The sequence below is a fragment of the Gasterosteus aculeatus genome, chromosome 11, assembly GCF_964276395.1.
Source record: "Gasterosteus aculeatus chromosome 11, fGasAcu3.hap1.1, whole genome shotgun sequence".
Lineage (NCBI taxonomy): Eukaryota > Metazoa > Chordata > Actinopteri > Perciformes > Gasterosteidae > Gasterosteus > Gasterosteus aculeatus.
In genome coordinates, this window is record NC_135699.1 from 7,068,715 (window position 1) to 7,082,825 (window position 14,111).

At 47.2% G+C, this 14,111-nt stretch overlaps 1 protein-coding gene across 1 annotated transcript; it reads left to right on the forward strand.

Annotated features, from left to right (window-relative positions):
• Window positions 1–1,634: 1,634 nt before the first annotated feature.
• On the forward strand, window positions 1,635–13,721 carry c1ql1l2 (complement component 1, q subcomponent-like 1-like 2). The gene is made up of 2 exons (XM_078084728.1): window positions 1,635–2,816; window positions 12,998–13,721. Exons 1-2 carry the CDS (start codon window positions 2,208–2,210, stop codon window positions 13,175–13,177), a joined length of 789 nt encoding a protein of 262 aa, XP_077940854.1. The 5' UTR covers window positions 1,635–2,207; the 3' UTR covers window positions 13,178–13,721.
• Window positions 13,722–14,111: the final 390 nt, after the last annotated feature.

The window sequence follows — 14,111 nt, forward strand, 5'->3', positions numbered from 1 at the left end:
CATCCCCATGACCCTCCATCCTCGCAGGTACATCGGACCATCAAGCCAAAAATGTGTGTTCACGTCACGATGTAAGCGGAAAATGACTCCTTCAAATGCACTATGAACAATGAGCAGCATGTAGGTTCACTGCTTTAGTGGCGTGCGCTCCATGTAATCATTGGAATGCTGAAGGAAAAACTAAGAAGAGGAGTGTTTGTTCTGCTGAGGGTATGATATTTATTTGTGCTTAAGAACGTTACCGCCATGAAACCATCAGAAAATATTTGTTCTTCTATTCTCAGAAAAGCAGCGCTGTGTGACTCTCTCTCTCTTTTGTCTTCTTTTTCTCTCTCCATCTCTGTATTGGGTGGGGGCGTAAACCAACTTTACTTTTGGACCAACTTGTTTTGTAGGTGGAACCCCTGGAAGTGGTTTTCTTCAGCCGGATACAGTATTTATCATAATAGTGTTCTGCCATCAGCAGATCGTACTGACTGGGACGCATCATATTCTCACCATACAACTTTCAGGGGATTTGTCCATTTTGGGTTCTGGATTGAATTGAGACCAAGAACACTGAGGTCTGACCTCCCTGCAAACACAACACATATTTCACACGAGGACACTGTTTGTAAAGCCTTTGTCATTTGCTTTCCTACTCCACCATTCATCACTCCAAGGGATGAAAATGTCAAACAAATGACATCACTGCTGCATATAGATTTTTTTTCTTCCCAACCTGGACCCTTGATTTGATTAAAACCATGAAATCAATAACTAAAAAAAGACACCAATAACAAACGGTGTCAGCGCGTTCAGGTGGCAAAGGAGGGAATGAAATAACAGCAGAAGAGCGTAAATGTCACTGGCCCTTAGAAGGATAGATTGACTGCTTTTACCCTTAAAAAGTGACCCAATATGGGATGTGCCACTAAGAATATTAAAACAAAGATTTCAGAACAGTTTTGCCTCAATGTGATTTTCCACTAAGACCATTAAAAACTCTCATTTTATGTGTTATCGCAATGTTTAATTTATATTGTACAGGTCAAGCTGTTTCCGTTTGAATCGCTTACTTGGCATTCACTTTTGTAATTATCACTTCTTTTTTTCTTTGAGAAGCTGTTAGCACTTCCTGTTATAGCAGGTTAAGCGTTGCCTTGTCTCTGTGTACATACAGTATATGCAAGAATCTCTAGAAACCACCTCCAGAAAAAAAAGAAGAAAAAAAAAGATTGTCTTTCCACAGCTCCATCTTTATTTTTAGAGTGTTGACGCTGATGAGCGAGAGGAGACAGCCGGGGAGCGAGAAATGGCATCAACACTGGGGAGGAGGGAGAGACAGGAGAGAAGTAAAGAAAGCGATGAAAGAGGGGGTGCAAGATGGTCAAGGGGGTGAGTGTTGGGGGCGAGGGAGGGAGGGAGGGAGGGATGGAAGGGGGTGGGGGGGGGGGGGGTCGTGTTGGTGATTGGGTGGTTCAGGCGAGCGGTAGAGAGGAAGGAATGGTGAGAGTCCTTCCTCCGAGTGAGCCGAAGAGAGAGAAGGGGACGTAACCACACCAACCTCTCACTCGATGGGGGAGCGGAGGGGAGGGCGTGGGGGGGGGCTGCTGCTACTGGCGTATAAAAAGCCAAGCCTGAGAATCCGGCACCACAAACTCCCCACACGCACTCTCGCACACACACACACACACACACATACACACAACACACACACACACACGCGCACACACAGATCCAGTGGCTGCTCGGTATCTTTCACACTCACCCACTCATCCTTTTCTCTCTTTCTCTCTTTCTCTCTCTCTCTCTCTCTCTCTCTCTCTCTCCCTCTGTCTCTCACTCCATTCCCCTGGGATCTGCATCCTTCTGGCTTCTTCTCACAAGTCAGATTGTGTTTGTAAGTACAGGCTGAATGTCTCCCTGTGTGTGCACGCGGGTCTCCGTGGCTCTTTTTGCATGTGTGAGTGACTGCATGCCTACTTTAGTGTGACTGAGCAGAACATTGAGGAGTATCAAGTGTATGTGGGTCTCTGGCTCACCGTCCCACACTCGCCGGTCCTCTCGCAACTCTTCTCGGGATCTCGGGATCCCTTTCGACGGTGACAGGCTCCCCTCACCAAGCAGTCACCATTTCTGCCCCCGGGAGACCCACGCTGGCAGCGCAGCCCCTTCCCCGACTCAGCATCGGGAGGAAGACCCTGGTGGCGGCTGCCGTAGGGGTTATGCTGGTCCTGGTGCTGGTGGTCCTCATCCCCGTACTGGTCAGCTCCGTGGGTACAGATGCCAGCCACTATGAGATGCTGGGCACCTGTCGTATGGTGTGCGACCCCTACCTGAACAAGGGCACTCCGGCCAGCAGCACCACCTCCACCGGTCTGCAGGCGGAGGCGGAGGCGCTGAGCGACCACAGCAATGTGCTTCCGCCCTCCACCTTACTGCAGGGCCCACAGGGAAAGCCTGGCAGGCCAGGCAAGCCGGGACCGCCGGGACCACCGGGAGAACCGGGTCCACCAGGACCGGTGGGGCCTCCCGGCGACAGAGGGGACCAAGGACGGACTGGGATTTTGGGTCTGGGGGGGGACGGAGCTATCAGCACGGCCACCTACAGCACGGTGCCTCGGGTTGCCTTCTACGCGGGGCTCAAAAACCCCCACGAAGGCTACGAGATCCTCAAGTTTGACGATGTGGTCACCAACCTAGGCAACAACTATGATGGCATCGCGGGCAAGTTCATCTGCAGCATTCCAGGCACATACTTCTTCATCTATAACGTGCTGATGAGAGGAGGAGATGGCACCAGCATGTGGGCAGACCTCTGCAAGAATGGCCAGGTTAGTGCTTTCTAAAGTTTTCTTTCCTCTTTCCTGACTGACCTGACGCTCATTCTCCTCCCGTCCCCCGCCGCGACCTGCCGCTGTGACACTCTCTCTTGCTTAGAAAAGCAACATTAAAATTCCACGTCGCAGGGACCCGATTGTTTAAAAAAACCAAGGAATAACAAGTGGTGTTGTGAGGCAAGCGTGCGCATCTGCCGTGCCGACAGCCCCCGAGCGCACAGCTGTGGCTCCGCGCGCGCCTGGAGACAGAGTCGAGTTGCGTGGCTGCAGCCCGCTTCGCCTCCTCGCATGATGCTGCGCATTGCCGCGTACCGCGAACCAAAGGACGGACGCATTTTTGTGTCCACATTTTGAGTGCGCGCTGATCTTTTCTTTTTGCATTTACGCAGTAAGATTTAGAACTTTGGACGATTCCGACTTTTCCGAATTGGGATTAATATCAAGCAGATTTTACTATTAATTTAAAGTGTTTCATGTAAAATAATAGTGGTTATACTGAATTTCTGGCTAATTTATAGTGACGCTTTTTATCATGATTATTATTAGTCTTATTTATATAGCCATGAAAGCCGTGTGTGCACCCTTTTATTTTCCGTTTGCATTATTACATGTTGTATGACTTTTAGTGAGCTTTAGCGGCATTAAAGTGAAGGGGGAATCTTTACGCATATGGACACCTGTCTGCGCCAGCACAACAGTGGATCGTGTGGACATTTCACCGCTGCAGTAATCCGTCTTTGCAGCCTTGTTAAATGCATTAAGACGCGATCTTCTTGATGCATCATTTTAATGGGGCTGTAATTTCATTTGGGCCCCGCAGGGTCCTCTCGGGTTAGTTAATGTGAGCCTCCCGATCAGCCGTCAGATCTGTTATCTTCACGTGAAAAAAAAACTTAGAAAAGGGGAATAAATTAAATTAAAAATAAATGAATGAATAAATAAATTAAAAACTAAAACGCAAAATCGCCAATTAAAAATGGTTATTCTGCAACAACTAACTATAATTGGTCCAAGTACAATTTTAGTTACCTGCTCAAAAAATATGGAATGCTAAAAACACTTTATCAAAGCTTCCATTCTGTGTTCAAATGTAGTTGAGAAGAAATCAAGAGGAGGTGTGGCAATGCAGGTGGCCTGTGAGCACATTGGCATGTTTTCTCAAATATTTACTGCTCAGCTGCACTTTATTTCTTGCCACGTTGATCCTTATAAGGGAATTGTACACATGGAGACACAGTTCTGTAATCAGATGTGCTGCTGGTGACACACTGGGAGATCCAATACAGAGATCCCATGCAAAGGCATCATTAGAAGCCCATTTCATGGACGCTGTGGGATTTCTGATCACCATCCTCAGGTTGTTCAGCACAGCTCTGCAATGAGCAATAAAAGTCAATAGAAATCTTATCCTCCAACTCCCAGCGGCCATCATGCTGGCTGTGATATAACACTTTGAATTAAGAGACAGAGATTTGGATTAGAGCAGAAATATGTCGGGGTCCTACAGTGTAAGTATGTGAACATGGAAATGAATAATAAATAAATAAGCAGCTGGTATCGGTTGCGTTGGAGAAGCTGCAGTCTCACCGAGGCAGCCGGAGGTTTATACCTTTACCCTCGGCAAGTCCACCGCCAGCAAGAGAAACACGAGTTACAGCAATCTTCTTCTATAAATAATGTCTCACTCAACAGTAATGTTTATGGGTGGGCGTTAAAGCATTGATACATAATAGGGGAAGAAGAGCATATGTTCCTATAAAACGCCTTCTGTTCCGGCTTCTTTGTCCTCCCGACAGGAGGTTGGGGAGGTACTTAAGTTAGACAAACGCGGTGCGCATCTCCAGAGACCCGCCTAATGTTTATAAAGTGGTAAGCGCGTCTATTTCGCTAGCTTACGCAAAAACAAAAACAAAAAGCTTTCCTCCTTGCTGTGGCGTTTGTTAGCTTGTGTGTTTGGCCGATAGAGAACCCCTCCCTACCACACCCCTTCACCCCCCAGGAGCCTCGGCCCGTGTAAGTGACTGTGAATGGTTATAAATGTTGAACCAACTCATGCTACATCATTGATGAAGTGCTCGAGAGTCAAAGCCAAGCTCCTGCAGTCGCACTGGTGCTTTCCTCAGCTCATTAAGGCTGCAGAAAACCACACCGTGGGTCTGGACGAGGGAGGCAAGGGAATTGGAGACAATACTAGTATTTCATCATCCTCTGGCTTTGGGGGAGCAGCGGGTTTCCGGGCCCCGCAAGCGCTGTTTCACTCCTGTGTGTGCTCCTCCAACTCCAGGGGTCCTTACCAGCTGTGCACTCACATCTGCATCCATAGGACTTAATTTCTTCTCCTCTACTTCCACCTCCAGAGTGCAGCACAAAACCGTGACACTTTTTCAAGCTAGACCAAAAAGAAGTGCAGTTTTCCTGGTAAACAAACAAATGGGAAAGCTACTTCCAGCAGAGCAGCCTTTAGCCTTCCAAGTTCCCTTCCACACAGTCTTTTGGCTCCTTCGCCACCCGCTCTTGTGCCAAATGTTCCGACCGACCCTAAAATCTCTTTAGGAAATCAATGCTTTGTTAAAAGCTGCCGTTGGACAAGTCCCGAGAGACACAGCGCCGACACCGAAGACATGCTCGACGGATGCAGTCACGGGCAGAGGAAGAAAAGAGGACAGGAAAGGCGTAGTTATTGTGCCATTGTGCCATCAAGGCTGTTTAATTGTAATTAAAAAGCTTGAACCAGATCCAGGATGTGTTTGCGCTTCTCCTCCCCATTCCCTTCTTAATATTGTTATTAATCCGCAAAAAAAACGTTTCAAAGTTAATTAAAAGCGATGACTTCAGCGTCGGCCTCTCTAGAGGACCATAGTAAATAATCACTCCGTCTCCTCCTTTAATAAGCTTCTACGTCCTTCGTGCACATGGCTCTTCCTTAGCAATTACAGCTGCAGTCTCTTCCTCCATGAGCCCCCCTCCCTTTCACCACACCCTCCTAGCCCAATGCCTACACCAACTGTGCGCCGTCCTCCATCTCTCCTCTACACGTCAGGTCTGCAGACGCACACTTTTCCCGGACGGAGCAGAGAACGGTTTGGCGTTGAAAAAGGAAAACTTGTTGAAAAACCGAATCGCAGAGTTGATTTGCCGACACACAACGACATCAATATTTTCGCCTGATGCATCGCACAATAACAGAACGAGTTAAAGCGCACCGCCCTTTTCTTAGATCACGTTTTTGTGCTCGGTTTAAAGAAAAGATACTCTGTTTTATTGTTTTGTATTTCTTAACCCCTTTTAGAGTTGCTCAAATTCAGTGTGTCTTCTTTCCTTCTCACGCCACTTCCCTCAGTCCATCATCCACACCGCGGGAGTGGAGCGGAGGGGTGGGGGGGGGGCGGGGCGCTTAAGCTTGCACACAAACACACAACTTTTTATCTGGTTGCCGTATGGACAGGTGATACCCACACATTGTGTTTAGTATGTGGTGACAATCCCCACATCAAAAGTAGGAGCACAGCCATCTGGATGAGGTCTGCTCTGTTTGACAGGGGGTGACATTCCATTCATGAGCTCGTCGCTCGAGGTGGGTTGGGTTCCTCATTGATTATGTTTTTCTTCCCAGAAAAAGTAACATGCACGGTTTCTACACGCATGTTCGGCAACACACTTTGACCTGATTGATTTTAACATTCTGCTAATGTTCAGACCTGCAAATTCTTCATCGTGCAGTGACTGCAGCACTGAGAGGCCTCTGTGTGTCTGCCCGGCGCGACAGAGAGACTCTGTCTGAAACAGACAAACAGGGTTTGAGAGAGACACCCTCGGCCCCTCGGCCTCTTTGCCTGCGGTATTGATCCCCTTATGTGTACGCGTGCGTGTGCGCATCTCTTCTTCTGAGGGACCCATTTCCCTCCGCGTGATGTATGCTATGGCACATCTTCTATAATCATCCACGAGAGGTAGTGGAGGGGACCTTTGGCCTTGATCTGCTCCGTAATTGGACATTGGATTTGACACTCTGCCGAGTAGAACATTAGAGCCGGTCTAATTAGGTGCGAGGGCTATCAAATGAAGATTGGCCCCTGCTGTCCGGAAATACCACACAGATTAGAAATGTCAAGATGACGCCGGCTGTCACCTGCTGGAACGGGTGGGAAAATCTATCATTTATTGGTGGAGTTTCAAAACTTGCTCGGAAACTGCCCACCACTTGTCCATAATAACTCTATTGCCTATCGAAACATTATACGTCGAGCTCCACAGAGACATTAGTGCAACACATTCGCCGGGCCGGCATCTCCGCTCGGCGAATGAAATGCTGCTATAATGTCTCGTGGATTCGTCGGGGCAAAAGCATACAGTCTAAAATGGGATACGGATTGTCTCCTGTGGCCAACTGACTCAGGGATGCTATGGTGTTGACTCACAAGAGTTCTTCATTATAATGAGGGCCATATGGGAGATAGACAAGTGCCCCTGGCCCTCTTATGCAAACATCTCTCTCTCCGTCTCTCCCCACGCCCCTGACATTCAGCCGTCCCCCCCGAATTCAGTCCTCAGTGATACCCACAATTATCTTCTCGGGAAGCAGGAAGTCAATGGCTTCAAATGAGTCACAGTCTGATACATAAATCAATGTGTTTAACACCTACTAAACCCGCCCCCCCCCCCCCCCCTTTGAACAACCGTTCAAATGAAAATGGGTGAGACAGTAAAAGATGACGAATTGGCTGCTGTATGAAGAATGTCTGACAGTCTGCTGCTCATCCAGTGGTTATTCCGAAACTCTCACCGCCTCATTTCGGTGGAGCCCTTTTTTTTTTTCATTCAAGAGAAAAAAGGAAAGATCTCGGTGCCTCGGGGGTTACGAGGGAGCACGCTGAAAGAAAAACAGGCTTAGAGTGAACAAAGGTTGAACATTCTGCGGTAAAAGTCTCTCGTCAGACAATGCTGGAGGCAGTGATTGTGGTCTCGGGTGCTGAGGCTGGAGGCACACGGCGCCGCGTGTCTCAGTAATTAACCGAGCGTGATGAGTCAGACACGCGAGAGAAAAGAGTGGCGGGATAGCAGGTCAAAGGCGTGACGAGCCTCTCGCAGTGGCCCTTTCAAGAGGAGCTCTGTTGATTTCACCCGCTTTGTTGTTTGCTGATACATTCTCGACACGGCCATTCTGGCCTCGGGTTAGTTCCTACCCTAGTTGGGTTGAACACCAGATTCATATTCAGCATTGGTGTCAACAAATTTAATAAACAGCGAGAGGGCCGTGCAGCAAAGTCAGGCTGTTACAAAGGAGGCTAAGCAGGAATTCAAGGAGCCTTTTGCTACTGGCCTCTTACAGATGGCAGATCTCCTCTCGCCGTTTTCTTCCTTTTATCATGTTTTCACTTAAGTTCCTGCGACAAATAAACCGGCGAGACATAGAAAAACTGTTGCTTTCTGACTAAATTCTCTTGCAACCACTTACCCCTTCTTGTTAGTCTTGTAAAATTCCCGTGCGTGCAGAGATGCACGTTGATGGGTGAGCATGTGTCTCACCCATCAACGTGCAACGTGTGTGTCCGTATATGTGAGGCTCAATAACTATCTAAGCTGCCATTAGGCATGCAGTTCACGGCTGGGATGTTCAAACACAATTAGACAGCAGTACACTTTGATTTAGGGAGGACCGATAGACCCGTTGATCCAAAATGGAGGCTCAACATCAAGTCAACAAATCCCCATGGGCGAGAAACGTCCTTGTCACGGTGACAAAGCCTCTTGTAAGATGTCCCGGTGGGACGTTAATGGATCCCTCTTGCACCAGACACAACAGACACATCTTCAAATTGTCCCGTTTTTCCTAAACCGCAAGCCCATAAGGTTTTAGAACAGACGCACAATACAGCTGCTGGGGGGGGGGGGGATGTAAAAATGCCTTTTAACCAGAGGCAGTTTTTAAAACACATACCACGCGTTACAGTCCGTGATGCTCACATAAACCACAGATATTCACAGCTACTGTACACAGTGCACACTGTGGAGAGAATCCGCACTTCACTTTTTCTCTTTGCGCATTGCCCATTGAGCCTTTTGCATTTTTCCGTGTCTCCGCTCAGAATAATATTCAATCAAAGCCATCACGTCGACGATGTGACGGATAAAAACCCGCGCGAGCAGCCAGAAGGAAGACAACATCGCCCGACACCTCATTTACCACGGCCGGGGCCGACGCCTGCAGCCTTGTTTGTCTTGTCAAAGATCCTCTACATATTCAGCGTCAAGGTCACGCGCTGCCAGTCGGCTGCTCGTTGTGCTTGTCTCTGGCTATACATCAGCCATCGCCTGTGCGTGAACCTCATGTGAAATATATAAAAAGGAGAAAGAAAATTAGCTCCAATGTGAGCTCCGTCATCATTATTTCAGAAATAGTGAGGCTTAATTCATGCGTGCTGATCATTGAAAGCAAAGTAAGAAGGCCTAGACAGTATAGTCCCAGAAGGAGATTAAAAACCATTAGAGCAAAGAAACAACACAAGACAAAAATATAACTGTGGAAGTACTGGAAGGATTTCAGGGAAGTTTACTTTCATCAGGGCTTTGCTCATTCTGTCTCTGCTGAAGGAAAATGTTATATTTATATTTCCCCGGTTCTCCTCCCCACGAAGAGAAAAGAAATAAATAAATCATGCACTGGTAGACTGCTTGAATTCCATAAAGAGCAAATGAAGAGAATAATTTAAAGGTATTACACATCTGTGACATTGCCAGAGGTCGCAGGTCCATGTGCAAACACCTGGAATGCAAAAATCATTTGAAAAAGTCTCATTAAAAATCCCAACTGACGAATCCTCCCGAGCCGTCATCACCCACTCTCCCGCCAACCCGAGGCGCTAACCTTCTAATAGGATGCTGTTGACTTTGCGCGCTCGGGGAACATCACATCATATTAATATGCTCTGGACGCCGGCATCTCAGAACCCCAACAGGGGGCTTTGTTTGCAAGTTGATATGAGCTGCGCTCGATTTAATCAACAGAATAAACAATAACTATGTTCCATATATAACTCCTTCATCTTAAAACCTCAGAATGAAATCATTCCAATCAGCCTTGAAGGACGTTTCACATTCACACCGACGCGACTTTCACTGTCGAAGGTGTGTTGTTTGACACGCACTCCGAAACTCATTTAAACATTTCAACTAAAAGTAAAGTCCTGCGGATTTTCATGAAGTGTTGCTGCATGGACATTAGATGCGCGCACGTTCCCTTCAACACATAAGGGTCAGTAAGGAGGTGTCACTGTTCATTTTACCTTGAAAAACAAGAGAAGTTCTTTTTTCTCGTAAATCACCGACAAACAAACACATTGAGGGCTGAAGGAGAGTCTACCGCTTCTCAGCTCAACGCCAGGAGATGCGTCACAAGAAGTCTATCAGCTATTAGTCCTACAACTAAAAGCTTGATACTGATCTGGTGCGTAATTCAAATGGTATATTTCTATTAGGGGTGAAATGTTTAGCCGGCCGCGCTGTCCGTGTACTTAATGTCGACCGATATCGTAGCTTTTCCTCAGCGTTGAAGATGTAAATATACAGCACGGGAGGATGGGGGCCGACCCGAGATGAGGAGATGTTGTCTGCGATAGGATGTCATCAACATGCTGCAGCACTCAGCCTGGTCTTCAGCGTGGGGGAGTCACTGATATGGCACTTAACCACTTGAACGCTTTCCAGAGCAGCGGTGCAGGAAAGGCTCACTCCAGCCGCTCGTGCCACTTTGTCATTGTGCTGCTCGGGAGAACAGCATTTAACATTTGAGACTCTGACATCCGTCTCTTTAGAATCGGTGCTGTTTCTGTAACAGACTTTCATATCTGCCGTGGTCAACGACATGCTGCAGCAGAAACAACAGAGAACACAGAAATCTACAGACGCTAATTGACAGTTTAGGTCAAACTTTCGGTCGGTCAAGTGGAATAATTACTTCATTTTTTTTTTGCCTGATATCTTTATGTCAGGTGAAGCTGCTCCGGGTTCCCTGTTGGGTTTGGCAACAGTGACGCTTTCTGTGCAGTAGCTCTCTGTCAGTAGCTGGCCTCTCATAACATTTGTCAATACGCCTATCGCGTGTGCTCCTTAAATAGGGCAACTAATTATCAGGCATCCTCTCTGCCGCCCGTTGGGCCGGCTTGTCGACACCTGTTCCGAGAGCAGAGATTTAAAGCTATGTAGTCAAAAAGGCAGCCGAGGAAAGGGCTGGAATGCACCTCGGAGACCCGATAATTAGCCACAGGAAAATACTTCAAATGCATGTAAAATATTGATTCGGGTTAAACCGCTGCGGCCAGACCAAGTGACTAATTGGCTCATTTAACCGATGGATACTTTAAAGGATGTGCGGGGCTTTCTTTGTTTCATCTCAAGAGAAAATAATGATCTTTTCTTACTGATTCTATCTAAGCTAGGCCCGATTCTGTTGACCTCGTTAGTCATTTTTTAGTGGCACTGAGATGCGTTTGGCGAGCGTCGGTTGCTCTGCTCCTTTTAGGTTAATGTGAGCGCTTTGACACAAAATGTCATTCGCATCCGTTCTTACACTGGTGACAGGGGCTCACGCACCAGGTGCCACCTCCCCACCAGGAGTGAACCCGTTCTCACACACACAGTTTGGCATAAAGTGTCTTTCCGAGGGGACACGTTGACATGGACTGGAGGAGCCGGTTTTCTGATTGAATTAACTAGCCAATTGGAATAGTTCTACTTGTCTGACAAAAAGTTGCACAAAGCCTTTTGGTGGCTCGGCAAAATCTGCTAAATTGCCTAAAAGGAATAGTGATAGTGATCAGTGTGGTGGGAGTGACTTTACCAGACTTGAGTGGCATATTGAGTGATGTTTTGACAAGTGAGAAGAACGCCTGGAATAAAAAGAGATGATATCTCCTTTATTCGCTGATATTAACTATTCTCAGTTTCCTTTGTGTCCGTCTGAAAATAAAGGTTTAACTTTTCACGACTGTCTACTAATCTATATCCAGTCTGTGACATTCAGCAGTGCTGTTTTTCCCCTTTTTAAATTGTATGAATATTGTATTCTGCCCCCAAAAAGGTTACAAATAGTTACAAATTGTGACTTGAGATACAGAATTTTGTAGTACTTGTTCCTGATCATAATATGTGCAATTAGTCACACATAACCGAACAAGCGCACAAACACACACACACACACACACACACACACTATCGTTTCACCGCCCATTTGGCATTGCGGCTACACTTTCCTCTCCAGGGAGACAGAACATGTTTGTGGTGGAGATCTTAATTAGCCAGGACAGGTTATTTAGAAACTGCTCCAAAATTCCCTACAAGCCAGTGCGGCAGAATCAAACACACACACACACACACACAGACCTACACACACGCTCACACACAAAAATCCAAAACAGAGATGAATAATTCTCTGCGACCTAATTCTGAATTGTTGTTGCTCCTCGCAATACATTTTGGAATATTTCTATTCATCTTTAGTGTGCGTCCGACGCGTTTCTTTATTCATTTCTCATCATTTCCACCACAAGCAGAAGCTCTCAAAGACTTTCTCTTCCTGTGGACCTTTTGTTCCAAAGTAGAACGTTAAGGTCCTCTGTGGAAGACTGCCGGCTTGATGGAACCCATAAATCTGCTTGACAGAAAGGCCAAATGTTTGACTGACCCTGTGGTTGGACCTGTAGGTTTGATACAAAAATGAAAAAGAAAGTGTCAGAAAACTTAGAAATGAAAAAACTTTTTGACGTTTTGTTTTTTAAGAAATGTGTTGTTGTTATTATTATGTGGTAGATGATACGTGCGATCGGAACTCTGCCGTAGCGCAGAGACTCCTTTAAACCACTGACAACTTTCAGGTTATTTGAGTTACAAATGTGGCCTCATTTGTTTGCCAGTAAAAGATCATAATATCTAATTAGCATTATTAACAGATAATCAAGCTTTTATTTATCACCAATAAATCCTTCTTCTCATGAACGCCTGCAGGTCCTGGAACAAAAAAAAAAAAATCAATAAGAGCCGTTCGCTGCCACTTCTAATTTCCCTGCAGCATGCACCCTGTTCTGCTGACAGGGAAGACTATACGCCGACTATACGCCGTCCGTCTCTCCGTCCCGACCGGCGCTAACGGGCCTTCCCCTTTCTCCTCCATGTCCGTCCAGGTTCGCGCCAGCGCCATCGCCCAGGACGCGGACCAGAACTACGATTACGCCTCCAACAGCGTCATCCTCCATCTGGACGCGGGCGACGAGATTTACATCAAGCTGGACGGAGGCAAAGCGCACGGGGGAAACAACAACAAGTACAGCACCTTCTCCGGCTTCATCCTCTACGCCGACTGAGAGCGGACAGTCGGGCCGGGAAGAGAGCGAATGGAAAGAGTTGGGTTTGGGGATGGGAGGGGGGGAGGGAGGGTGGGGGGGGGGGGGGGGGGTTCTGGGGGGTTGAGTGTGTTTTAAAAGCTGGAATGCCTTCTAGTTTTCCTAATTCTCTGCATCATCGTGGACACCTCTGCTTCGTAATCCATCGGCCAAGACGTCCGGGCTCTGTAGCCGAGTCTGGATGCGGCGCACCCGAGGACACGCTGAGTTGGGGGGACCCGGGGCGGGAGGAGAGCCGACGCGTTCGCCGCGCTCCTCGCTCGCGGCGTCTCTCCCCCTTTCAGACCTGCTCCATTGCACAGATGTATCAACAAAAATGTAAAAACCTGCACAAAGCAGATGACCTCACCCCTTCTCTCCGCGGTGGAAACAGTCGTCTGTGGACTCGATTGACTCAAGCTCGTAGTGTTGTTCCGTGCAATTTTCCTTAGAGTGTTTTTATTTTGTAGACATGCATAATAGTCTACAAAAGGAGAAAAAAAAATAGAATATATTTGTCCCGTGTGAAGATATCCTGTTTGTTATTTGTGATGCGGCTCAGACATCTAACAGCAGGAAAGTACATGTGTAAGGCCGCCAGTGTTTTATGGCGGTGGGTGATGTTCCTCATCACTGTGTACAGCAAGGTAACAATGTAACATGTTCATGTGGAGAATAACAACACTTTCTGCACTGTACCTTCCAATGTATCGGTGAAACATCTCATAACATCCTTACTACTAACCACCTCAACACACACACACACACACACACACACACAAATGCACGTGCGCGCACACAGTGATGTCCCGCTGCTGGTTCAGATTAAAAGTAGAGTTCAAATTGTGTCCTTAATGTTCTGGTTTTGTGTGGCTGCGCTACCGACTATTTGCTGAAGCAACGTCTTCGTATTGAG